Genomic DNA, 27,796 nt, shown 5'->3' with positions numbered 1-27,796 from the left:
TTTTTATATTTCTTGCTAGTTTACTCTCATATTCAGTTTTCTCCCTCTTTAGCTAATTTTGTACGCAGCAAGGGCCCACAAACTGCAAATTAATGAATTTCAAGATAATCTGTTTTGGTCGCATTGGTTGAGAGAGGAATGTTCGCCAGGACAGCGAGGGAACTTACTGCTCCTCTTCAAATAGTGTCACGGAATCTTTTACTTCTGAGACAGGACCTTGGTTTACCATCTCTTCAGGCACCTCTGACAATGCCGCCCTCTCTCAGAACTGCACAGAAGTCTGTACTGGGGTTTGAACCCATATTCTTCTGATACAGAGATAAGAATGCTACAAACTGAGCCAAGTCGTTACATAGAGCTAGAAATACTGAAACAATAAGAGCCATACAGAGCAAAAGTTGAACAAATATAAAGAAGCAGACTAAAGAATTAGGGAGTAGGACAGGAGCCAAGACATTTACAGCAAGAGAAAAGCACAACTTTAAAAAAATATTTGTGAGCAGGAGATCCACTAGTAAATTGCTTAACAACAAAACTGATTTGTCAAAATGAATATAACTGTGATTTCAATCCAATTATATTGGGGACAGTTTTCAGTGGACTTCACCCTCGTCAAGTGAGCTCTGCAGCGAGCTCTCTAATGTTGTCTTTTCTTGTTGGGTAATGCAAATAACCTAACTAGCATTTTAAAGATTGTTTTTTTTATTTGAAATTAGATTACGAAACCACATTTTCCAAACAAACTTGTTTTTCGTGTCTTACAGCTAATAGGTAATTAACAACCCATGAAAACTGATATGTAACATTTTTATAGGATATTACTGATGGTTTCTTTCGATGCCTTGATTCTTGACTTACTTGCAAATTCACATACAAACGCTGATTTGGGAGAATATATAATTGCTATTAAAATTGATTTTTGGAGAGAGGAGAAAAATAGCATTATATCTCCCCTTGTAGTAATGTATTGACCCACATCTTGTCTAAACCCAATAATCACTTTCCTCTGTTTGGTTCTCTTACTATACATGATTGTCAGGTTATAGGCATGGACTTTATCCAATGCATGTGTTTTTGATACATATTGTATTTTGCTGTGATTCTAGTATTGTTGCCATTTCTAATTTTATATCACTGTTTCTTAAATAAAAAAAGGTAAATTCATACTCTACCTCTTTCATTTGCTAACTGGTTGTTTTTTCTCTTCAATTTGTAGGATTGGTACAGCTGGTATTGCTGTACAGATAGTGGGTAGCAATTGGCCAAAGCCACACTATACCCTGTTGATCACAGGCCTCTGTCGGTTTCATATACTTGAGGTGCTGAAGGAGAAGCCGTATCCAGTGGCTGAAGTGGAACAACTTGATCGGCTGGAGCAATACACAAATGGTATTGGGGATCTGAGTGACCTTTCGGAGCAGTTCTACAAATACGCAGTACAGGTCTGTGTAAGATGTTTTGCATTTATGAATGCAATCTCCTTATCATTTCCTGGGTCCGGCTATCAATGCATGACTTTCTCATCAGTTTTTTGTATTTCTCTCTTTCCTCCTCTTCCCCTCCTTATGTAGTCATGATGTGGAGATGCCGGTGATGGACTGGGGTTAACAATTGTAAACAATTTTACAACACCAAGTTATAGTCCAACGATTTTATTTTTAATCCCACAAGCTTTCGGGGGCTTTCCCCTTCCTCAGGCGGTGTGGAAATGAGTCCTTATGTAGTACCTGTGCTCTGCTGTATGTTTTCTCTTCGCTAGTATCACTGAGATTGGCTGGTTGCTATATGGGGATTCATGAGCATAAAGAAAAATCCTTCTACTCTATGGCACAGTGTGCTAGAGCACCAACACATTGCACTACTTGACATAAGATGTTTGAAAGATTTTGAAACCTCAAATGTTTTATAAGGAATTAGCAAAAAGGTGACTGTGATTAAATGGAGAAATCTTTAATATCCCCAAAGCTTATAAGCATCAGACAATATGTGACCCACACCACCTACTACAAATTTGTGCACTAATGGATAATTCCTTAATGTCTGCAGTTGGTGGAGATGTTGGATATGTCGGTACCAGTGGTTGCCAAGCTGAGACATTTACTGGATAGCCTTCCTAAGGAAACATTACCTGACATTTTGGCATCAATTATCCGCACAAGTACCAATGAAAAGCTACAGGTATGCTTGATTATACAAATGCACTTAATGCTAAACATAGACTTTAAATTTTAAGTACACATCTAGCCTGCGGAACGGCAACATTTGAAAACTAGCTCAATTTTACCCCTGCCCTGCATGCTGGTTCCAGTAATAAGAAATACTTTAAAAATTCGATACAGAAAACAAATCCCTTTTTTGTCACAATGGCCATGACTGAGATCAAGGAGCAGTTCTACCAATTTGTAGTTTATTTTTAATTATTAGAAACTTGGTAGCTTTTTTAGTTGTAAGTTTAGTATTTTTATGTTAGTGCCAACATAATGTTATATCCTTTAATTTGCATTGTTAAATGGAGCTTTGCTGCCTGAAATTGTTGTCAGGATAGTGGTTTTAGGTCTGTAGACGTAACTTTTTAGAACACTTCAATAATGTCTAATTTTATTTCTGTTCTGCTCTTACCTCTGACACACAGATACTGGATGCTGTTGGTTTGGAAGAGAGGTTTAAGAAGACCATTCCATTGCTTGTTCGGCAAATTGAAGGACTAAAATTGCTTCAAAAAACTCGGAAGTCCAAGCCAAATGATGAAAAAAGGGTAGGAATGACTTGCTGTATGGAAACAGATATTTAACAGATATTTAATCTATTATGTAGTCAAGCATAATCTTACAGCAGATTATTGAAAACACTTGGTGAAGGAGATTGTATGGTCACAAATTGTACTTGGTTTCTTTTCCTGCATTGCTATATAATACTGAGAGAAAATGTGAAAGCTGTATTAAGTGTTGGCCAGAGCCGGATCAAGAATTCTTGGGGTCACGGGCACCAAGAACATTCAGTGCCCCTCCGCATCCCCTGCACAATTTCCCCCCCCTCCCCACCATTAAAACAAAAATTGCATGAAGAAATAGTCCTGTAGAATGTTTACACATTGCATTAAAGCAAATCATATCGCACTATACTACACATAAATGAAACTGATCCAGTGGTTGTATGTAGTTTTTCTGTGTTATGGTGAGTTTTACCAAGTGCCCCATGTTTGGCTGGGGTTCCTGGACACGGGCCCTGGAGGCCCATGTGTTAATACTTTGCCCCTGGTGTTAGCTTATTAATTTGATACTTGCTATATGTGCAACTGTGAGCATGTTGGGGCTGTAAAGAATGCATTTCAGAATTATCCTTTTTTTCCTATTCAATTTTTTAAAAATCATAAAAATATTTCTTATTTTTATCAATGTTTGAAAATGGTTAGCTGTTCGTTCAAACTTGATTGAGGGTGAATGGTGCCTGACTCTAAATTCCCTCACAAATTTCTCTAACACTGAAGGCGGAATGTCACCCAGTCACTTGCGACTGTGTCTGCTGCACTAAGGGCTGGAATTCTTTAAGCGCTTTCTACAGAAACTGTATTCTCTATTGGGGTGTCTCTATTCTGACCTAAACCTCTCCACCTCTCTCTCCTGTAAGACCTTCCATAAAATCTACCTCTTTGGCCAAGCTTTTAATCACCCCTCCTAATATCTCCTTCTATGGCTCGGTGTCATTTTTTGTCCAGTTATGCTTTTGTCAGGTGCATTGGGATGTTTTATTGTGTTAAAAGCAGTATATAAATCTTAATTGTTAAAAAAGGAAAATCAAAATTTTGAGTTCTTAATGATCTAACTATATCATATTTTCAGAAACTTTTGGAAGGCATAAGGTTCCCACTATTTTATTAGTCACTCGTTATTTACGGTTAAAAATGAGCATTTTCCAATTTTTTTAAGAGGAATTTCATTCCTTACTACAGTAGCAAATATGGAACAAACCGTGGTAATGAACTATGTTTGTACTTTACCAAGAACTGTGACTGACTGAAGGAGTTGACCTGTAATTAGCTATTGCTTAATTATTTACTATGTTCCATGTGTATTTTTGGGGTATACATCTGAAGGTTAATTTGTCTGGCTTCATTGTCTTAAAAAAGTGCTAATTTGCTAGACTGCATTAGTGACCATTTCTAATACAGTGTAAAATAAAATTAGATATGTAGATGGAAATTCATTGTGAATTCTTATGAGAGTACTGCACACTCCAAATTTCACAAAGCAGAAAGTGTTTCTGAATTCTGAATATTAATAACATTTTTGTGAAGTGCCACGGGATGTTTTCCTATATTAAAGGCACTGTATAAATGTAAGTTGTTAAACCTGATGTTAGAGACCATGTTATACTTATCAGAAGTACTTTTGCCACTGCTAGGTTGTGATCATCCGACCTACTCGAAGAAACAATCAAATTCCAGGGAGACCGTTGCATTTGGATGCAGTCGAGGAGGAGGATGATGATGATGGCGATGATGTTGTCATGCTGGAGAAGAAGATTAAAAGTACAAATATGCCAGAGCAGGCAATGAAAGTTTGCATAAAGGAGATCAAAAGGTACATGATGACAATTGACCAGTAACACAAACCTTTTTTGTGCCTCCAGTTGAAGAACAGACTACTTGATGTGTTAGGTACAATTTTTTTTTAAGTGGACTTTCGTAAAGAAGGCTGTTCTATTTGGTCGACTCTGATTTATATCACAATAAATGTACTTGATATTTTGGACTAATCTTTGAAAGTAAATTACATTGTTGCAAGTAAATAATTCCAAAATATGTGACCGAGTAGCATGTCCTAGCAAGGTTAAATGCCTGACCGTTTTCCCCAGCGCTGTTGCTCTGTCTCTAAAATTAAACCAATGACAATAATATACATTTTTCAAAACAATATTCTGATTTGGTGCACTTTGGTAGGTAACCATGAATGTGAGAATAGCTTATGCTAAATCATCTGTTACCTAACTCATCAGCGTCAGAATTGCAAGTGAATTAGATATTGCCGAAATGTTTTCATATTCAATAGTGACTGTCACATGTCTTCCTATATTTTTATACTTTGAGGAACAAAATACCTATGATTGATTAGACTAAACTTTGTTTGCAGTCCACAATTCTCTGTGCCATGGTACAAAAAGATTTTAGCTGGCAATGCCAAATATAGGATGCTACAGAATTGACACTTATAATTGGAACATCTTTTTACGTGGCACTATGGTTATTGGAATTGTAGGTTCGGAATGCTGACTTTATAAGGGTATTACCGACTCCAGCACCACATCAATACTATCTTTGCCATGGCTCATTCAGGCAATCAAGATGTTGGATTTGTCTAATTCTGTTACAGCCTCGGGTGGGTTAGGGAAGGTTACGTTCAAAGAGGGAGAATACAATCTAGGCAAAAGAAATAAAAAAAAAAGGAAATATCAAAAATATTGAAACTTAATGGGGTGTTAGAAATGGTCAGAGCTAAAAAAAAAACTTCAAGAAATAGTATTTTTAGGGAGGGATGAGAAATAGAATAATCTTTTAGTACATCTGTAGGACCTGGAAAAATAGTTATAACCAAACACAGTCTACCCTGCTTAAGTCAAAGATGTGGAGATGCCGGTGATGGACTGGGGTGGACAAATGTAAGGAGTCGCACAATACCAGGTTATAGTCCGACAGCTTTATTTGAAATCACAAGCTTTTGGAGCTTTACTCCTTCGTCACCTGACAAAGGAGCAAAGCTCCGAAAGCTTGTGATTTCAAATAAAGCTGTTGGACTATAACCTGGTGGTGTGCGACTCCTTACATAAGTCAAAGATGAGTCTTGTGTAAAAACAATCTAAATTAACTGGTAGTGTAAATACAGAGTTTAATGGCATTTTGATGAAATGGCGCACTATAAACTATAGAAACCCTTAAGTGCCATAAAAAATCATATCCATCAAGCAACTATTAAACTGCATGGGATTGAAACTTCAAGGTGATTTTTTTGCCTCGCAATCCCATGCTTCAGTCAAAGTTGCGCAGTTGCTGTTTAAAAAGAGCACCAGTTATCCATGTGTTTTTGTTACTCTTGTACATTACAGGCAAAGTAAAAACACCACAAAAGCGCTGGCGGAAGGGGAGTGGAAACTCCCAATCAACAGCAGCTTTCTTTATTCCCATCTTTGCTTAATCAGTCGCAATTCACTCCCTGCTTTTCAGGTAGGTGGAGAGAATGGGAGGGAAGGATGTTAAATTACAGTGCCACCATTTTCTTCATTTTTCCGGGTTACCTCTCCTGTATTTGATGTTGTATTTTACATCAATGGTAAGAGTCTTGTGCTTCTGCCTAGCTTTATTTTCAAACTGCTTTGTGTCTCCACTCAACGAGGTACTGACCTCCTGGCCACCTGATGGTAACCATAGACTGAATTCAAATAAAGTAGAGCGTTTTATTGATCAAATCCTGATTTCGAATGGAATTCACACTTTAATTATAGCATTTTGAATTACGCAGTAGGAATTAAACAGCCAATTTTCAATGGGATACTTTTTGGCAGATTTTATTTCGAATTAACTGACGATTTAAATAAAATGGAGTTGAGTACATTTTTTTAAAAATTGCACTATTTCCCATCAATGCTTCCAGCCTTTTCCCCAGGAATATTCAGATTTTAGTTGTTTGTAAATGTTTTTTTGTCTGTTTTCTATTTGGTTTTATTTGAACCAGTGCTGCAATCACAAAAGTGACCCCAAACTCAGTTGGTTAGAGTGGGTGTAAAAGTTTGAAAAGGACTGACATAAAACTTCACAAACCATGTTCTTTACATTTTTCAATGGGTTTTGCCATTTTCAGATTAAAGAAGATGCCTCAGTCTATGCCAGAGTTTGCTTTGTCCAGGAATTACCTGGAACTAATGGTGGAACTGCCATGGAACAAAAGCACAACAGGTAAGAAACTACTCCCAGTAATCCGGAGACAAAAATTTTAAAAAATTTTTTTCATATAGCTGAAGGAATCTTTTTATAGAAGGAGAGGGGTATATGTTTAGTAGTGAATATTGTACACGTCTGCAGTGCTGTAGATTGCTTTCAGTCGGTGCTGTATTTATGCGAATGATGACTGCTGTTGTGGCTAAAGTACAAATAATAATGTGAAATTACTAAAAGGAGGTAGTAGATCACAAGATGGATGACAATTTTATACGAACATACGAATTAAGAGCAAGAGTAGGCCATTCGGCCTCTCGAGCCTGCTCTTCCATTTGATAAGATCACGGCTGATCTGATTGTGACCTCAACATTACTTTCCCGACGACCTACTATAACCTTTGACTCCCTTGTTAATCGGGAATCTATCTAACTCCACCTTAAAAATATTCAATGACCCTGCCTCCACTGCTCTCTGGGGAAGTGAGTTCCACAGACTCAGGACCCTCAGAGAAAAAACTTCTCATCTCCGTCTTAAATGGGAGACCCCTTATTTTTAAACTGTGGCCCCTAGTTCTAGTCTCTCCCACAAGGGGAAACATCCTCTCAGCATCTACCCCTTCTAATCCCCTCAGGATCTTATATGTTTCAATAAGATCACACCTCATTCTTTTAAACTCCAGCGTGTATAGGCCCAACTTGTCCAACCTTATTCAGTTAACTTCACCTACAAGTATAGGAATGTTAATCCTCTCATCTTAGCTTTAGTCCTTTTGAGATGACAATAATACTGTTTCTCAAATGGTTTATTTTGAAAGTTTCAAGTTTATTGTAAATTGTGTTCTGTTTGCAATTCTATCTTATATTTAGCATTGTACATTATAAAAAATAATTCATGCATCCTTATGTATTATTGAAAACCTGCATTCTTCAGAAGTTGCCAAACAAAGACATTTTTTTAAATTAGTAATTTACTTGCAAGTTGTGACCATTGGTAAAATCACTTTACAGCCAATAGATTACATTTGAAATGCACGTGCTGCTGTTACATAGGCAAACGTGGCAGCCAATTTGTACATAGCTAGGTCCCACAAACAGCATTAAATAAATGATCGATAATCTGTTTTTTGGTTGTGTTTATATTAGTGAAAAATTTTGGCCAGGATACCAGAAGGCCTATCTGGTTTTCTTTAGATCGTACCATGGGATCTTTTACACCCACCAGAGCTGCAAACAGGACCATGATTTAACATCTCATCCAAAAGACAGTACCTCCCACAATGTAGCACTCCTCAGTACTGCACTGAAATGTCAACCTATAATATGTGTTCAAGTTTGTAGTCGGCTTAAACCCACAACCAAACGGACAATTTATTTAGTACCACGTAGAAAATCAAAGTATAAAACTCTGAGGAAACCAATTTGAACAAAAGGTGTCTGGTAATTCAGAGAGAGAGGCCTGGATACTGAGTAACAGTTGGGCAGGGGCAGAAAATGGGGTAGGAATCTCTGACCTTGGATTCCCACTCATTTTCTTGCCTGCCCAATTTCCTGTCATCATTTCCGTCCAGCTTTGGAAGTATCAGCCCACGAGATAGTAATGATGTGATGATGTCATACATTCCATTTTCCATCATTACGGCTCAGCGCCCTGCAGTATAGTCTGACTGGGGCTTCCAGGATTGGGAAATTATGCTGCTCGTTGCACAACTTTGCCTTTTAAAAGAGGCCTCCTAATGGAAGTCCCAGCAGAGGAACGCACCCAAAGGCAACAGAAGGATGATCAACGAAAGCTGTTAGCTACAGCAGCATGAGAATGCAGGGGATAGCCTGTTGCTGGCTGCAAGAGATATTCATGAACAGTCTTGATTACATCTTCTATCATCTACAGCCACCTCTGAGTGCATTTACTCACAGCTTCCTTTCATATTACATCAATTTTAATGAAAACCCACAATGTGTGTGCCTACTTTTCTTTCCACCCTAGTGGTAAAAAGGCCTTACTTGACCCAAAAGAACATCTGCTGCCTGTGAAAATCTGGGGGTCTGTGCCCTGCAGCAAATTGTTGTGACATTCTACAAAGATTTTCAAATTGATTTCAAAGAAAAATATCAGTGATGATGTCTGGCCATTTATGGTCCTGCTGGTATTTAAATCTTACAGCAGCACGCTACTTCCCACCCATAAATGGACAAGCTCCAAATCAGATGTGTTGATTGTGCCAGGCATTCATGTCAGGTATTGAAATTGGGCTGACCCAGAAAGTTTAATCGGGGTTATTGCTGGACAGTCAGTGGGCACGAGTCCTGCCCCACTATACCTTTCGGACGATCCAAAGAGGAAAATCCAGAGAAGTATTTTTCGATTTCCCCAATAGAGAGTACTCAAGAAAAGAGCAAGGAATAATACATTATTGGCATTCTCGAGGAAGGACAGGACATTTGTTGTTCTCCCTCCTGTCCATTCTCTGGTGAATACTTCCATCTCTTAGCAATCTTGATTCGTAACTTAATTGCTTGTCATCTGTGGCAGAATAAACTAAGCTTTGGTGCTTAAAGGTTCATAGTATTTATATTTAGTGGCTATAAACTGATACTTTAATTAAATTAAGTAATTAAAGTAATTCCTTGGGGTCACAGTTTTTCTGATTCATTGATGGGCGACATGGACATGTTGGGCCGAAGGGCCTGTTTCCATGTTGTAAACTTCTATGATTCTATAACTAGTTCAGGCTTAGGTTATTTCTCCTTTCTTGCTTCTGCTTGATAGACATTAAGTCATTTGCCCTTAATTACAAGTTACATATGTCACCCAAAAGTGAGCATGCTTTTCCTCTTGAGTAGTTGCAGTGCAAAGATTTCTGAATTAATAGACCTGTTTGCCCTCTCTTTTCAAATGCCCTCGCACCCCCGCGCCCTCTGCCCTCGCTCCCCCCTTCACTATCCTTGCCTTTCTACATTTAAGTGTTGAGAGGAATTGATTGGCTTTTCCCACTATTTTCACCATCTTATGTATTTGCTCATTCTTTAGTTCAGTCTTTCCTCATTTAGCTTCTGAGAATGAGCAAGGATGTTCATCCTTTATAGTTTATTTTGTTTTGTACTGTGACCTGCATTAATTGATCAATCTCTCCAAAAGGTTCTTCAAAATTGTCCTAATGTTTAAGCGCACAGAGCCCTCTCAAAAGTCAACTGTATAATGACATGTGGACCAGTAAAAGATGCATATATTTTATTTCGCATGGCATTCATCAGTCAAAAGAAAAATAAAATGTCTCTCTCATATTGTTTCTTAGCTTGTCTCCCACTCTACTCCCTCTCTGCCATTCTAGTTGTCTTTGACTTTTTCTCCCCCCTCTGTTACTGTAAGTCTCTTGTTCCTACTGTTTCTCTTTTCTGTATGTTTTCTACTCTTCCATGTTCCAACTGACCCAAGTGGCTATGCCTTCTGAGCGCATCTAGACGGTGAGTAGACTTCCACCATGGAGAGCATCACAGTCAAGCCAGATCCGCTCACCACCTGATTACAGCTGCAGACTTTCCAGCAGGGGCCACAGAATAGCAATCGGAATGGGAGCCCTAGCTGATTTTTTTTCTTCTTCATGGGCTTCAAGGCCAATTTTAGAACTCCAGCTGCTGCTCTGGTTGAGATCAGCTAACTCAGCAGGATCCAAACTGGGAACCTTCTGGTCTGTGTGGTTTGGTGCCTTTACCCACTAAGTCGTCAGAGGAGCATTAAAAATCACTATTTGTGATTTCTAATGGGGGGGATCAGGTTGGCACTTCGGATACGGCCCCTTCTTCAGAGCACAGGTTTGGCAGGGGATTCCGTACCTGGAGTGTCAGCATTTTCAGCATTGGCAAGTTTCCAACATTCCCTATATTTTTTGACCCGCTGCATCTCTTTCCCTGCACACTCTTTTTCCCCCCCCCCCCCCGCCGCTCCCCCCTCCAAACCTTTAATCTTATGCATCTTGCCATTTTTCCGATGTGGGCTTTTGTCATATTTTTCACCATCTTAGCTATTTGCACATTCTTTTATTCTTCTAATGTCTTTTGCCATGCTGGATAATCTTTTATATTACCTAACAGGTTCCTGCTTTTCTGTCCACATTGCAGGTCATTCAGAATTGAAAGGGTTACGCTTGCATAAAATCTCTCGTTAAAATCATTTACGATTCAAGCAGTCCCTTTAAACCACCTTGGGGGATTGGCTATAAATACATGGAGGAAAAGTGCTGATTGTAGTAGTTGGGGTCTCGTGAAACACTTTTGATATATTCATACAGATTGTGCAGTTTGCACACTAGATTGATGTGATTGCATTCATATTTGCTGGAACGTAATTTATTAAGTGGCTGCAGCTGTTTGATTGTTGATGGGTAACGGGGAAGATGACATGAAATTATGCTGGAAGCCTGTATTTGTGTAATGGACTGAAAAGCTGCAGTTAGTTGTTGCTCTGCATTATACTATCTGTAGATGATTTACCTTCAGGGACAAGTCATCAATAATTCCCACTGCGTGATTTAAAATGTCTGCATTACACTAATGTATTACTGGCTTTAGAAGAAAATTGATCATAAAATATTTGCGAAAGCTCATAATTTACTTGTTTGGTGTGGATATATTCTTGTAAAATGAAGTTGCATTGTTAATGTTTCTAATGGTTCACTGCAGTTAATACCTTTTGTCCCCTGTGGTCTGGAAGCTGTAATTTTTTGATACACTTCCCTCGCAAACAGTTGCTTCTGTTATGATCTGCTTACTGGATTTAATGTAGGTTCGGACCACTTTATTAAATTCTTTCCAAAATGGTGACCACGGAGTTATTGCCTTAAGAAATGAATAACTTTATTTACAAGTAGCTATATAAAACAAAACATGGCAAATATTAAAAGCAGGACATACTTATTATGTAAACCCTAAGAGAATACCCAGAATGGTTTAATTACACTGCACTAAGAATGTTCGGATTTACTTCAGACCTTAGCATGACCCCACATTTTCTTTTAGCAAGGATTGCTGGGGATTGGCAAGTTTCCAGCATTCCCTGCTTTTGGTTTTTCACCTGGAATCATAGAATGACAGCACAGAAGGAGGCCATTCAGCCCATCGTGCCTGTGCCAGCATTTTGCTTTTTTTTTCTGGTATGGACTTTTCCCATGCTTTTCACCATCTTAGCTATTTGCACATTCTTTTATTCCTCTATTGTCTTTTGCTTCGCCAGATAATTGTTTATACTATTTAACAGGTTCCTACTTCTTAAACTCTGCAGGTCATTCAACCCATTAACTTCCTATCTGATTGGAGTATGTTGTCTTCCCCACTCCCCTCTTTTTCTTCTCTTATCTATTTACACAGGGGTTTGATAGCCTTTCAGTTCTGAAGAAGGGTCTTGCACTCAAAATGTTAACCTTTCTTTTCTCTTTACTCGTGCTGAGTGACTTGCTGTGTATTTCCAGCAATTTTTGTTTTTGCTTCAGATTCGCAGGTTTTTTTTCTTTTTATTCCCAAGTTATGGAACTGGTTTAGTGTCAACAGGGACCAAAACTACTTTACATCAGCACAAAAAGGCTAGCAAAACTTGCTCATGAAATTCGGTGGAGAAACCGTACTAGGTTTGCAGGGATACCAAGGGGAAGGGGAAGGAGAATATAGTTGCTGATAAGCTAATGATCACCATTACCAAAGTCCTGGACAAACCATAGAATGCTCCTGAAAACATAATGCACTGGGCTAGTTATGATTAGTTGTTCTCCAGTTGTTTTGTGTCCCTTTACAAAACCATAGAAAATTGATTGAAAGAAAAATCAGGTTTTATTTGTAAATTAAAGAATTTGAAAATTCCAATAAAATAATTACAAAAATCATATTGTATTGCTGTGTAGTCACCCAACTCATTTGAAAATAGTATTTTTCATTAAATATGGTCAGTTCACTCATTCAGTCCTTAAAGCAGTGATCGGTGTGTGTACAGTATTGTTCATTTAGGTACAGAATCACCAATTCAGTAATGACATTGCTGCAATAAATAAAATGCTTCCAAAAAAACAGACATGAAAGACTGCCTTCAGAATTCTCTGGTAAACTCTCCCAATGGCTTATCTGGCAAAAGCAGTGTGTAACTGAACCACACAAACCAACTGGTTTCCAGTTTGTTTCCAATCTGTGCTGAGTTAAGTGGTCATAGCCAGAGTGGCAGTGTGTGTTCCACAGTTGGTCTCAGTGCCCTTGGCCTAGGAGGGGGAAAAAATCAGCAGGAATTCCACTTATCAGCATCCAGTGACTCTTGCTGTAACATGCATACGTGTGGACATCTCATGAGGACAGAATTGGGGTCAGCTGTGCTGCTCCCTATGGTAAAAATAGTTTTTCAATGTTCTCAGTGAGGGGCTCATGTGTGAAGACGGTCACTTGGGTGAGTTATCAGAGAGCGACTGATACTTGTAGAACCAAATCTCCACTGCTGACTGCACCTTCAAGAAGGGAGAAAATTGCCAATTTTAAAGAAAAGACAATGCTGTTAGTGATGTGAAATGACATCATACAATACAGCACAATCAACCTTAAGTTTTATTACATTTCTAATTGTTTTGGTTGGACTAAAATTTACCTAGTCATTCCCGTGACTTTATATTAAATACACCTTTCATGCAAATGAACATGTCCATGCCTCACTCTGAGAATGTGGTTAACTTTTTGAGAAAGGACTTTAAGTTCTCTTTCGCGCTACTTGATTTGATCGTTTTTTTTCAGGGGCAGTAGTCCTCCTAGCAATGAAATTAAAATGGAGTATAATTCAGTAGTTAAATTTTTATTATAACATGTTCTATGTCTATTGTCAATCAGCCATTTATGATTGGTTTCCAGATCGCCTGGATCTTCGTGCTGCAAGAGTTTTACTTGACAGTGACCACTATGCAATGCAGAAGCTCAAACAGAGGGTACTGGAGTATCTTGCAGTCAGACAACTTAAAAACAACCTGAAAGGACCTATCCTTTGCTTTGTGGGACCTCCTGGTGTGGGCAAGACCAGCGTGGGCAGATCAATAGCAAAGACCCTCGGCAGGGAGTTCCACAGGATAGCATTGGGTGGAGTATGTGATCAATCTGACATCCGTGGTCACAGGTATTATACAATAGCAATTTATGAGTGTTTCCTAGTGTAAAAGTAATAATTAGAAACTTGAACTTGTATATTTGTAAACCCATTAGATAAAATCCTGATTAATAGAATAATTAGTCATTCATATTCTATGAAATTAAGACAGTAAGAAGTTTCACTGTGTCTTGTATTTGTCTCCTTTTATTTTAATTTGTCTCTAACAATTGATCCTAAAAAGAATGACAAGAGAGCCAAACTATTCTTTAGCAAAAGGTAATATTGTAGTAACACTCAATAAATGTATAACTATATTTTTCTTGCCAATTTTCTCCCCACTTACTAGGCTATAGTTTCACAAACACTGACCACCTTCTGGTACCTCGTCCAGGTGTCTATTATTTGTGTGTGCCTGGCCCTGGGGTGGGTGGGAGCATCACAGCTGAGCCCAATCCTGTCCTTACCCAGTATCCACACACGCACACTTTCACCAAAGGTCACTGGGTAGCTATCAGAAAGTCAAACCCTGACTGATTTTTTGCCTTCCCTAACCCAGGAGAGCTGAGACCAGTTGTCACACTGCAACCACCACTCGGGTCTCTGTGGCTCGGTTAAGTCATTGGGCAATTATAACAATACTTTGCTACTTAAAAACAAACTTGACAATTTTAATCACTAATGGCTCAGTGTTAGGTGTACCTTATGGTAAAGTACGGAGCCATGCAGGCCAGGAAAAGCCTCAGTATGATCCTTGGTCTGAGCACAGCAGATCTTACAAAAGATCTGAAAAGAAATGAGATTATAAAGTGACCCATATATAAGAAGCTCCTCTGCTCCTCAAACAGATGTTTACTGTGTTTCAGATAATGATCCTGTTACTCCAATCTTTTTCCTCCAGTGATTCTCCGAATTGCTGTATTTGCTTTCCGATCTCTTTTACATGTGTTCTCCTTATCTTCTAACTCATTTTTTTTGTTGAAACTTTTGTCAGCTCCTGAATAATTCAATAAGAGATTGGAAAAATAACAAAATAGAAGGTGAGCCATAGCTATTGGGTTCCTCCACTTTCCTGAATCGCTGGTCAGTGTGCTCCTCCCTCTCTGCTCCCTACAGTACAATCAGCCAGTCTCTCAACTCCTGCGAGAATTCTTGTGCATAGGCCAGAAGGTAGAAATTGGGAACCTGGATGATCAAGATTCCACTGTACTAGGATTACAAATACAAAAGCAATTCTGAACTAAGCAGCAAATAGGTCTTGTAATGCACTGAACCACTGCAGATTGTAATGACAACCACTGTAAACTGTATTTGCCTTCAGCTGCAGTGTTATGATGCAACCATTTTTTGCATTTGCTTCTTCTTAGTAAAATGGTAATTAGTTAAAAGTGACATTTCATTTCTGCGCATTCCATCATGGTCCGCTTAGAGTTCTTCCTGCCAAATGAAGAACAGCTGACCAGATCAATGTTTGCCTGATTCAAACAGACATCTTATCCAAATATAGAATTGTAATTTACTAAATTATATTTTAATTGGCCTGAATACAGTGTTGCAATAGTTTAACCATATGACGTGTGTTATTTTGGTAATCTAGCAAGGTTGTAGTTCTGACATTTGGTGACCAAATTTAAAATTATCACTCCCAGAGCAGTTCAAGAAATAGTTCCGATTGTATTGTGGCAATATATAGCTCCCCAACATGGAATACAACTATTGTAACCAACAAAAGAAAAAACACAGTTTTCAGCCAGGGAAAATCCTTCTGCTTGTATTTGTCATTTTATGTACATGTGTAAGTCACTTCATATTCTTATTGTTACTTTTGGGTAAAAGGCATATGTGTTGATTTAATAGTTTATGCCTTATATCGACTTGTGTTCTTGAATATAAAATATATATCTTTCTCTATATAAGTTTAAATCCCACGCTTGCTTCCTGTTCTCAGTAGCAGTTGTGTCAGCACAACTCGATTCCTTGACTACTTAATGTCATGACGCAGTAGATGCATTATCTTTTTGAAAACCTAACATGAAAAGATAATGGGGCTATTTTCATGTCCCCACAGCCCCACTTGCATTTAAAAACAGGGCGGTAGCACGTGCAATGGAAGTGCTGCCTTATTGTCGTCTTCCTGCCCGTTCCGATTTTTCGGGTGGACCATGATCCAGGATAAACTTAAAGGCTTCCTTATTTAATATCCTTGCTGCTGTGGATTCTGCAAAAGTGTTGGCTGCTGCTCTAAAGTGGTATTTCCTTTCACTTCCTCCCTTTAAGGTGCTGTGGTAGAACCTTCTAATTTGGCTGTTCGGCCTGATTTCCCACCTCCAGATCAGTGAGCTGCCTATTAGGGAGTGTGCTCGCAGGTCGCCGACCACGTTATGGTGAGATCTCCGAACCAAAATGAATCCCCGCTGACTCTTCTGGGTGAATGCCACTAAGTGGCTATAAAGAGATCCTTCTGCGTGGGCTAAGGCATTTCAGACAAGAACTCTTGAGCTTTTATATTTTCAAGTGTGCACTTTGGATCTCCAGAGATTGTTGAGAACCTTGCTGCAATTGATCCTAACTTTGTGATATGCCTTCAGTCCCAGATGTTTAATTGCAGTAACTTGTTACATAATTCACCTTCTCCTCTGCACCTCAAAGGAATGATATGTTAAGGAGTGGTTGTACTGGTGATGGCAACCCTCAAGTGGTCATTCTTCATGTCTAAGTGTACATGGTGAATGTCAGCAAGCTGGTTGGCGCGTAGGGGGACGTCCCATCTCAGCCAAGCTCAGTGTTGTCCTAAAGCAATACTCACATGTACATTTTCGCATGGGCTACTGGATGACAGGCAAGAATGAGAATTTTGTTTTTTTTCTTCTGCCCACCACCCCACCCCCCCCCCCCCCCAAACTCCAGATGGGGACACAGACTACTTGTAGACCCCCCTCCTGCTACCCCACCTGAGATCAGCTAATTCAGCTGGACCAGGAATTGTATCTGACTTTTCCCAGTGTGTATATATAGTTCATAAGCGCATCACACAACACATTTTACCCACTGAACAAACTGACCTTTTATTTTCTGCAATCTTTTCCCTGCTGTTTCATATTATGTAAGAACCATTAGACTTCAATTACATCACTCAGCTATAATTCTTGGCCAGAAAAAAAACATGTCTGGCACCTGGGTGGCTTAAATAAGTGAGTGATGAGGTAATCTTGGCAAAGGAGCAGAAATAGCCAAGAAACATTGAGTTATTAAAAATGCCTACTGTAATAAAAGTAATGACTTCACCACTAGAGTTTAGTTCCTATTAACAGCCAGTACTGGAAACTGTTCTGCTGTGACTGAGCAAAGACAGAGAACAAACAGTTTAGCTAAAAGGCTGGAACACACTTGAGGGGTTCGGATGATGTCACAAACAATCAATGAAGCTTATTTTATTCCATTACACTTCAAAAAGTACTTCATTGGCTGTAAAGCACTTTGTGACATCCTGCGGTCCTGAAAGGTGCTATATAAATGCATTGCTTGCTTGCTTTCTTTATATGCATTAAAAGCCTTGAGCATGTTCCATCCCTGAACATACTCCGTTATCAGTAAGTCAGAGATTGGGCTGTTTTATAAAGACAGAAAAATTATATCATGTAAAACACAATATATTAGTCTTCTGCCAAAGTGTCTGTACGTGTCCCCTCTAAGGCTTTAATTCATTTGTTTTCTGTTTGGGGGGGGGAAAATGAAATCAAATTGGGATGCGGAAAGCTGCTCTGTCTTTTTTTTTCTCACCAGCATAGCTTTAATTAATTAGGATGTTTACATTTTCCAGCAACAAAACACAGATAATAAAGCCTTTGTGCTTACCTGAGAAGCTTTCAAAATTCAATGAATGTGTTTTGAAAGAAAAAAAAATCAACTTTATCTCTGGCTAGCTATGTGTCTGAGCTAAAAGAATATATCGGTTGAACATGGGGGGGAAGAAAGCATTCTACAGGATTTTTAAAAAAACAATTGGAAAAATGCCTTCCAAAATCCTTTCACACTCAAAAGAAATATACTCTCATTTGTGAGTCAGCTTGCCAGAATCCGAGATACTTGATGGGAACATAGGAACAGGAGTAAGCCACTCAGCCCCTTGAGTCTGTTCCGCCGTTCAGTTAAATATCCCTTGATACCTTTACCTAACAAAAATCTATCGATGCTAGTCTTAAAAATTTTGGTTGACCCAGCATCCACAGCCTTTTTGAGGTGAGCGTTCCAGATTTCCATTACCCTTTGTGTGAAAAAGTGCTTTCTGATTTCAATCCCAAATGACCTAGCTTGAATTTTAAGATTATGTCCCCTTGTTCTGGATTCCCTCACCAGAAGAAATAGTTTCTCTATCTACCCTATTGGATACCTTTACTATTTTAAAGACCTCGATTAGATCATCCCTCAATTTCCTAAACCCAAGGGAATACAAACCAAGTTTTTGCAACCTGTCATCATAATTTAACCCTTTTAAGACCTGGGGCATTTTTAACCTGGAACCAGGAACTCAATGGGTGGGTAGATAATCGCGTGGGAACCCAGAAGTAAAGTGAGAACGTCGGAATCTACGATTGCAACTAAATTGAAGGAACTTAATTTTACTTCCGGGTTTTGCATCTCCAAGCTACGCAGTGGGCGTACTGCGCACCCGCGTGATGCGATCTGAAGTCCACTATTGCAAAAATGGAATTTGGAGGAGAAAGTGAAGTTATGGACTCAGAGAGCAAGGGCAGCACCCAGGTTCACAGATGCTTCACTTGAAATTCTGCTGGGTGCAGTGAGAACCAGCAGGGAGGTTATCTACCCAAGTGTTCGGAGGAAGAAACCTGGTTTTGCCACCAAGAAGGCGTGGCTGGAGGTGGCAGAAGACGTCAGCAGCAGGAGCACGGTGCTCAGGTCTTGCCTGCAGTGTAGAAAGTGTTTTAATAACCTAACCAGGTCAGGAAAAGTGAGTACATTTGATGTTTCACCCACATCCTGTGTTGTGCAAGATTCCCCCCATTCCCCCCCCCCCCCACTCTGTGTTGGCATGCCTACTCCATCAAATCACTCCTCACACCCACTTAAGTTTCCGCATCAACCATCCTTTACTTTCTGTGCACATCCTCACCTCCCCATTTATGCACCCTCCATAGCCACTCACCCCAATCCTGTTGCAATGTGATGCATCTGTCTGATAGTAACCCTCTGATGCATCGGTTTCATTGTCAGCCTCATCCATCGGGTGAATACGTCGCCTTCAGTCACTTACAGGTCTGTTCTTTCTCCCCTTGTAGGAGAAGAGAGCGCAAAATGCAAGGGAGAGGACGAGGACTGGAGGTGGACCACCACAAATCGTGCAGCTCACAGATGTGGAGGAGGCCATGGAGATCAGTCGCACCGTTGCATGCCTATCCGACGGAGATAGAGAGACTGGCAACCCGCAGATGGCTGGTGACAGAACTTTAATATCTTTCACACATGTTGAATTTATTTTATCAATGATTGAACTGTTCCGGACCTCAGTATGGTCAGTGGAAAGATTGTCACTTTACCAATGAATAATTAGTATTGGCTTTTGTTGTCTTCCAGGACCTTCATGCCTCCAAGAGGAAAGTGCCGAAATGGATGAAAGTGATTCCTCAGAGGATCTCATTCCTTCTGAGGGTGCACCATCACATGCCGTACAGCCATGCACCAGCGCAGATACTGGCACTTCAGTGGGTCATGTTAGACAGTTAGTTGGGTTGTCACCTGGTGATTCACCACTTACAAGTGAGCATAAGCAGACACTGGTGACGGGCAGCTGTGGAGAATCTGTGTCGGGAGGTGCACTCCTCGCCAAGCTCTGCTCAGCTGAACACAGATGGTGTACCCCGGGGGCCATCATTGAGAATGAGATTGATAGAAGTATAGCTGCATCTTTGCGAGGTACTGGAAAATGTGCCACGCACGCTCTCCATAATAGCGGAGAGGATGGAGGAGTCCGACTCCATTGCTAGTGGATTGGTGGCGCAGGTATGTGCAGGAATGTCTGCAATGGAGAGAAAGGTAACCTCCATTGAGCTTAAAGCAGAGCTCTCAAATGAGGCCGTGACAATGGCCATGTGGACACTGGATGCCAACGTGTCTGCCACCTTAAACAGGCAGACAAATACTTTAGCCGTGGATTTACAACGTGGCACATCTGCTCACCAACCTGCTGGCCAGCAGAGTGGTGGGAGTGACGTTGTGCTGGCCTGGGAGAGGGATGATGGCAAAAGGAGACATGGAAGTGTGGACTCCACTCAAAACGCTCCCACGTCTCACCCGTTGCCCTCCTCAACCAGTACCCGCAATGCTGCCTCCTCTCCCGATGGCCGAGTCTGCCAACTGCACAGGTGCAGTTGGAGCAGTCTTTGGCGGGGCTCTTACGGGCTCCAAAACCCAGAGGTCGTAGGCTGAGAGCATCTCATCAGTCAGGACAGGTATCTAAGCAACCTGCAAATACCTCTGCTGAAGCCATGGGATGCACCACATAGAAGCGGTAGAAAGAGAAAGGCTAAGCAATTGTAATTCACCAAGGGTATGCTCAAAGGTGTTTGACGAGCTGTTATGTTACTAATTTATATATTTTTTTGTTATGGCATATTAAAATTAATTATTATCATCCACCATTGTCACGTCTTGGCCATTATTGAGTCCATTTTGTGAATTTGTCCTTTCGTGTGCTTCATGAATGCCAAGACATGATGCCACCCATTGGGCGCATGTGCAGTGGCTGTATGCGTTATTGAAGGACTGTTTGTGCAAACGGAGGAGGGGAGTTGGCGGTGGTGGTTGTTCCAGGCGGTCTGAGTATTTCAAAGTCTTCAATTTGCACATCTCTCAGGACCTGTTACGGATGAGGGAATCTCTGGCATCACGGGCAGCAATGTGCGCCACTGCTCTGGCGATAGGTTCCCCATCTTCATTTTCCTCCTCCTTGTCCTCTTTTTCTTCAATGTTGCCGCCAGATGAGGATACTTAATGAGCGCATTCGACCTCCTCCATCTGTAACCCCCTCTGCTGCGTTATGTTGTGCAGGACGCAGCATATGACGATTATTCTGTACACCCTCGCTGGCGAGTACTCAAGGGATCCCCCAGATCTATCCAGGCACCTGAAGCGCATCTTCAACATTCCTATGGCTTGCTCAGTGACAGACCTGATAGTGATATGGCTCTGGTTGTACTGCTGCTGTGCCTCGTTGGTGGGGTTTCTCACAGGTGTCATAAGCCATGTCTTCAGGAGGTATCCCTTGTCTCCAAGGAGCCAGCTCTTAAGTCTGTCTTCTGTTTGGAAGAGGGCCGGGATGTTGGACTCGGGCAAAATAAATGAATCATGATAGCTGCCAGAGAATCTAGCGCACACCTGCAAAAATCTCTTCCGGTGGTTGCACACCAGCTGTACACTATTGGAGTGATATTGCTTTCAGTTTATGAACAGTCCTGGCTCATGTGGAGGTACTCTGATTGCTACATGTGTGCAATCAATTGCACCCTGCACCCCTGGGAAGCCAGCCAGAGAGTTGAAACCCACCGCCCCCTCAGTCTGGCTGATGTCTCGTAGGGAAGTTCACATAGTCGGATACCCTGGCAAACAAGCCATCCATCACCTGTCGTATACACTTACGTGCAGATGACTGAGACCCTGGAGATGTCACCGGTGGTGCCTGGAAGGATCCGGAGGTGAAGAAATTAAGGGCAGTCATGACTTTAACTGTGACAGGCAATGCGTGGCCACCAGGTCCAGCCGGGAGCCGCTCTTCCTCAAGGAGGCTGCAGATGTCTGTGACCACCTGCTGAATCAATCTCTGCCTGTATAGGCACTGCTCCTCCGAGAGGTCCAGGAAGCTCGGCCTCTGCCTGTAGACCCTCTCTTGGGTATTGCCTCCTGCAATCTCGGTTGGTCCCCTCTCTGCTCTCCTGCGGGTTCTTGTTACGCACCTCTGTCTTGTGCAACTGCAGATCCCAAAACTGCATGATGGTGATGTGCCTCCTCCTCAGATGTACTGTGGAATAGATCCATTGTGCCACCCATCCTGATCTTGTCAGTTTGAGGGGCTCCAAAATGTAGGTAAATTTGTCTGAACACAAGAATTTTCAGTTTCAACAAAGAAATCTCAGTTTAAGCACAAAGAACTCCCAGCCAAACGTTTGTCTGAGAGAACTGATTGCCCAGCTGCAATCCCACATTTTTTATTGAGATGTGTCAATCACTGGTTTAATGGGCAAAATTAGCTTTGGCTGCAATTCGCCTCTGTTTCAACAGCATGTTTCAGAAGCCACGGGAGACACATTCAGGAGTAGTTAAATCTGTTTCTGTTGCAAAATCCACAAAAAGTTAAGTGCCTAAAGTGTTTCAGCTACCTGAATTAGCCCTTTAATTATCGACCCACCAGCTTTAAGTGGGTTCCGGGTTTCTTTTGTGCGCGTGCATCCTAACATGCCTGGGTTAAACCCTGAAGTGGGTGCGTTGGAGCCGGGAATTGGTTTGGAGGTAGGAGAGAGAGAGTAGGGATGATGGGTGTGTACTCAAATTGGCAGGATGTGACTAATGGTTTCCCCCAGGGATCTGTACTGGGGCCTCAGCTGTTTACTATATTTGCAAGTGACTTAGATGAAGGAATAGAGCGCCATACACCCAAGTTTGCTGGCAACACTAAGTTAGGTGGCACAGTAAATAGTGTAGATGGGAGCAGAAAGTTGCAAAGAGACATTGAAAGTGTAATCAAGTGGCAGATGGAGTTCATTGTGGGGAAATATGAAGTCATCTACTTTGGACTTAAGAAAGATAGATCAGAGTATTTTCTAAATGGTGAGAAGTTAGGAACTGTGAAGGAGCAGAGAGATTTAGGGATCCATGTACAGAAATCACTAAAAGCAAGTGGACAAATACAAAAAATAATTAAAAAGGCTAATGGAATTTGGCCTTTGTCTCAAGGGGTCTGGACATAAAGGGGTAGAAGTTATGTTACAGTTATATAAAGCTCTGGTTAGACCTCATCTGGAGTGCTGCATTCAGTTCTGGGCACTGCACTTCAGGAAGGATATATTGGCCTTGGTGGGGGTGCAGTGCAGATTCACCGGAAAGATACCGGGACTAAAGGGGTTAAAGAATGAAGACAGGGTGCATTGACAGGGCTTGTATTCCTTTGAGTATAGAAGATTAAGGGGTGATCTAATTGAGGTGTTTAAAATGAGTAAAGGATTTGATAGGGTAGATAGAGAGAAACTATTTCCTCTGGTGGGGGAGTCCAGAATAAGAGGGCATAACCTTAAAATTAGTGCTAGACAGTTGAGGGGTGATGTCAGAAAGTACATGGAAATCTGGAACCCTCTTCCCCAAGAAGCTGTTGAGCTTAGGTAAATTGAGAATTTCAAAACTGGGATTGATAGATTTTTGATATTCAAGGGTATTATTAAGGGTTACGGAACCAAGGCAGTCAAATGGAGTTAAAATACAGATCAGCCATGATCTAATTGAATGGCTGAACAGGCTCGAGCGGCTAAATGGATTGCTCCTGTTCCTATGTTCCTAAGCTGGTAGGGAAAATGCTTGAAGATAGATAGGGGGGATCCAGAAGTACTGGGGAGGGGATATGGTTTTAGTAGTGCTGGGAGAGTGATCTAGGAATATGGGAATAGTAGGTTGGTGGCGTGTGAGAATGACGATACCGGATTTCTTTTTACCCTTAGTCTGGTTCAGCAAAAACTGATGCGAATACACTTGAAAGTTTAACACAATTTTATTAGCTGCAGCTGACCTTATCTACAGAATTGATTTCAACTCTTGACAGAGTCTGGTCAATCTCATAGAACAGGCAAAATTACAAAGGCAGATCCACACAGTTATACATTTTCAGAGTGGGGAGGGACATAGAATCATAGAATCATAGAAGTTACAACATGGAAACAGGCCCTTCGGCCCAACATGTCCATGTCGCCCAGTTTATACCACTAAGCTAGTCCCAATTGCCTGCACTTGGCCCATATCCCTCGATACCCATCTTACCCATGTAACTGTCCAAATGCTTTTTAAAAGACAAAATTGTACCCGCCTCTACTACTGCCTCTGGCAGCTCGTTCCAGACACTCACCACCCTTTGAGTGAAAAAATTGCCCCTCTGGACCCTTTTGTATCTCTCCCCTCTCACCTTAAATCTGTGCCCCCTCGTTATAGACTCCCTTACCTTTGGGAAAAGATTTTGACTATCGACCTTATCTATGCCCCTCATTATTTTATAGACTTCTATAAGATCACCCCTTAACCTCCTACTCTCCAGGGAAAAAAGTCCCAGTCTGTCTAACCTCTCCCTGTAAGTCAAACCATCAAGTCCCGGTAGCATCCTAGTAAATCTTTTCTGCACTCTTTCTAGTTTAATAATATCCTTTCTATGATTAACAAGGGGTTAAAACCAATCATAAGCTGAGTCTAGGCAAGCCATACTAACTGACATAATGACCGACCACTCACAGGTGATACCTGTTCATGCGTAGGTCAAAGGAAAGGGAGTCTTGCTTATCTCTGGCCTGTGATGTTTTTCGACCTTGTCCGAAATAAGGATCCATTCATTAGGTAGCTGCAAAACAACACTCCCTATACCTCCCTACCCCAGAATTCAGCTCTATCATATCTCTTTGCTTGATTAATCATAAAGCATACATTTTCATAAAGAAAATTAATAACATAAATGAATGATCAAAGAAAAGCTCATTGTTCTAATTCTAGCGAGCAAAATGGGCTACTTATATTAACCCCTGGTTTACCACACTGCCATTTTGCTATGGAGGTATCTTACTGAACTACTGAAAGCTTACTACATATGCATTTTCATTAGAGGGGCACCTCGTAGGTATTCTCAAGAACAGCAGAGGGTGTGGAGTATTGGAGTACAAGATCGTGATCAGTGGAAGAGTGGGTTATGGGCAACTTCTGGGAAAAGTGGCATATCTGACAGTTTAATCCAAAAATTGTTTTAATTTTGGAAGAACCATCATTCTGAACAGAATATATTAATTCCTTGTGGACTGATTCTACGTAAGAACATCAGAAATAGGAGTAGGCCATACGGCCCCTCGAGCTTGCTCCGCCGTTCAATAAGATCGTGGCTGATCTTCAACCTCAACTCACGTTCCTGCCCCATATTCCTTGATTCCCCTAGAGTCCAAAAATCTATCGATCTCAATCTTGATATACCCAACGACTGAGCATCCACAGCCCTCTAGGGTAGAGAATTCCAAAGATTCACAACCCTCTGAGCAAAGAAATTTTTTCTCATTTCGGTCCTAAATGGCTGACCTTGTATCCTGAGACTATGACCCCCCCCCCCCACAGTTCTAGACTCTCCAGCCAGGGGAAACAGACTCAGCATTTACCCTGTCAAGCCCTCTCAGAATTTTATATGTTTCAATGAGATCACCTCTCATTCTTCTAAACTCCAGAGAATATAGGCCCATTTTGCTCAATCCCTTCTCATAGGACAGCCCTTTCATCCTAGGAATCAACCTAGTGAACCTTCATTGCACCCCCTCTAAGGCAAGTATATCCTTCCTTAGGTAAGGAGACCAAAACTGTACACAGTACTCAAGGTGTGGTCTCACCAGAGCCTTATATAATTGCAGCAAGACCTCCTTACTCTTGTACTCCGACCCCCTTGCAATATAGGGTAACATATCATTCTAGTTTGATTTTTAAGAATTCTGCTTTTTGAATATTTTTTTGAATATCTGCATGTTTTGACTTCTTTATATTGTTTAAGCTGCATATAAATTTAACCAAATAGTTTTAGTGTATATGCATTGTTCTGGCAATGTATTGTTTTCTGCCTTCAAAAGTGATGTAGAACAAAGTGGGCATCCCAGAGAGTGATATATTATAATTACAAGTTAATTGGGTTACTCTAACTCGTACAGCCACAAATAAGGGTATATATTTTGGTTCATGAAGGACTCGGACTGCTTTTAGAAATGTAACACTTGTACACGAGCAAGTGTTGGGAAAATGTCTAAGCTGTAACAACTTTGTCGTCTTTGCTATCTTTTCAGTCTTGGTTCGTGCCCTTCATTATTGTCCTTGGCACTTCAAGGTTTTTCCCTATATTAAAAAAAATAAAGCTCTTGTGCTTCCTATTTGCCAAAGTACTTGAGTGTTGTGTCTTTCAGACGAACGTATGTGGGCAGCATGCCTGGCAGAATCGTCAATGGCTTAAGAACTGTTGGAGTGAATAATCCAGTGTTCCTGCTGGATGAAATAGACAAATTAGGAAGAAGTCTACAGGGGGACCCTGCAGCTGCTCTCTTGGAGGTACAAAATGGAATATTCCAGAACTTAAATTACACAATGGCTGAATTGGGCAAGGAGTTCAGTTGACCTAATGCTCTACAGTGAACAATACAAATGGTAATAAGAAGCAAATCTTTGGCAAAGGAGCTTTTATGAATTTTATTTTTCTTGGCTTAAGAGCAAGCACTGAGTTCCATTAAAGTTTCGACACAGAAGAGCCTGTGTTTTATCCATCCATACCAAGTTGTATTCATACTATATTTCTGCCAGCAATTAGCTGTTTTTTGCTTTAAAATGCATCTTATCAAAACCATGTAGGAACACAGTATAGCCAACTGGAAATTACAAGTCAACTTTTTAATTTGAAAGGTTCTAAATCACTTCCAGTTCTTCCTTGGTCTAGTGTAGAAATTTTCCCAGTGCAGACTGTCAGCTCTTCTGTTTCTTTTGGCTTATATGGGATTTCTAACTTTTGCAGTAGCCCTGTTTTGAGCGGGATGAGGGGGGGGGATTAGTAACAGGAATTGGACCAGAATATCTTAACAGTTTTGTGTTGCACTTATTGTCTGAAATATTAATACATTTATATTTTACTGATCATAGTGCTTATTTTTTTTAAAAAGAGGGAAGAGGGGGGTTCAGTAATGTATGTTCTAGTCTCATAGGTTAAAAGATATGCATTCCCTAGTAGTCATTTAACACCCAATAAAACTACTTAGGCTGTTGCTTAAAAGCATTCTTCTAATATTCCTGTTTAAGGCTCCCCCATAGATTTTTTCTCCTTTTATTGGTTGGTGTGACCAGAAAATAGAATCATAGAAAGGTTATAGCACGGAAGGAGGCCATTCGGCCCATCGAGTCCACACCGGCTCTATGCAAGAGCAATGCAGCTAGTCCCACTCCCCCACCCTATCCCCCGTAGCCCTGCAAATTTTTTCTTTTCAAGTACTTATCCGGTTCCCTTTCGAAGGCCATGATTGAATCCGCCTCCACCACCCCCTTGGGCAGTGCATTCCAGATCCTAACCATTCGCTGTGTTTAAAAAAAAACTACCCTCTAGATAGAAACCGAGCCACCACTGAAAGTATATTTCCTTCTCGAGAAAGCATTAATGGTTATACGAAATATAGTAGTTTACACAGGATACGTCCACCACCTTTTTCTTGGCTTAAGAACAAGCACTAAGTTCTGTTGATGGTTTAATGGTCACACGTGCTATTTATACTAGTTGTGGGGGATCTGTAGGACAAACTATTTTCTGCTACTAGCTCAAGAATAAAGCCTGACAACAGTGAAAACTTGAAAGTGGAACAAATTGGGGAAAGTAACATCATAGTTAGAAAGTTATTATTTTTTGTGGGTTTTTTTTGTGCAATGCTTAATTTATAGCAGGTTGTCAACATTTTATTCTTCCAATTCTCTGCAAAGCGTGAGTTAAATTTTATCTGAATAATTTACTTTCC

At 40.6% G+C, this 27,796-nt stretch overlaps 1 protein-coding gene across 1 annotated transcript in view; it reads left to right on the top strand.

Annotated features, from left to right (window-relative positions):
• The window catches only part of lonp2 (lon peptidase 2, peroxisomal), an 85,615-nt gene that overhangs the window by 4,000 nt on the left and 53,819 nt on the right, over positions 1-27,796 (top strand). The window contains exons 2-8 of the mRNA XM_067997925.1: positions 1,217-1,442; positions 2,047-2,178; positions 2,633-2,755; positions 4,402-4,580; positions 6,852-6,946; positions 13,799-14,057; positions 26,213-26,354. Of these exons, the coding sequence (XP_067854026.1) occupies positions 1,217-1,442; positions 2,047-2,178; positions 2,633-2,755; positions 4,402-4,580; positions 6,852-6,946; positions 13,799-14,057; positions 26,213-26,354 (1,156 nt within the window). The remainder of the gene's footprint in view (positions 1-1,216; positions 1,443-2,046; positions 2,179-2,632; positions 2,756-4,401; positions 4,581-6,851; positions 6,947-13,798; positions 14,058-26,212; positions 26,355-27,796) is intronic.

This window comes from Heptranchias perlo, chromosome 16 (assembly GCF_035084215.1).
Source record: "Heptranchias perlo isolate sHepPer1 chromosome 16, sHepPer1.hap1, whole genome shotgun sequence".
In the NCBI taxonomy this organism is placed as follows: domain Eukaryota; kingdom Metazoa; phylum Chordata; class Chondrichthyes; order Hexanchiformes; family Hexanchidae; genus Heptranchias; species Heptranchias perlo.
The sequence above is the reverse complement of the archived record's forward strand: the minus strand, read 5'-3'. Positions and strand labels throughout refer to the sequence as shown.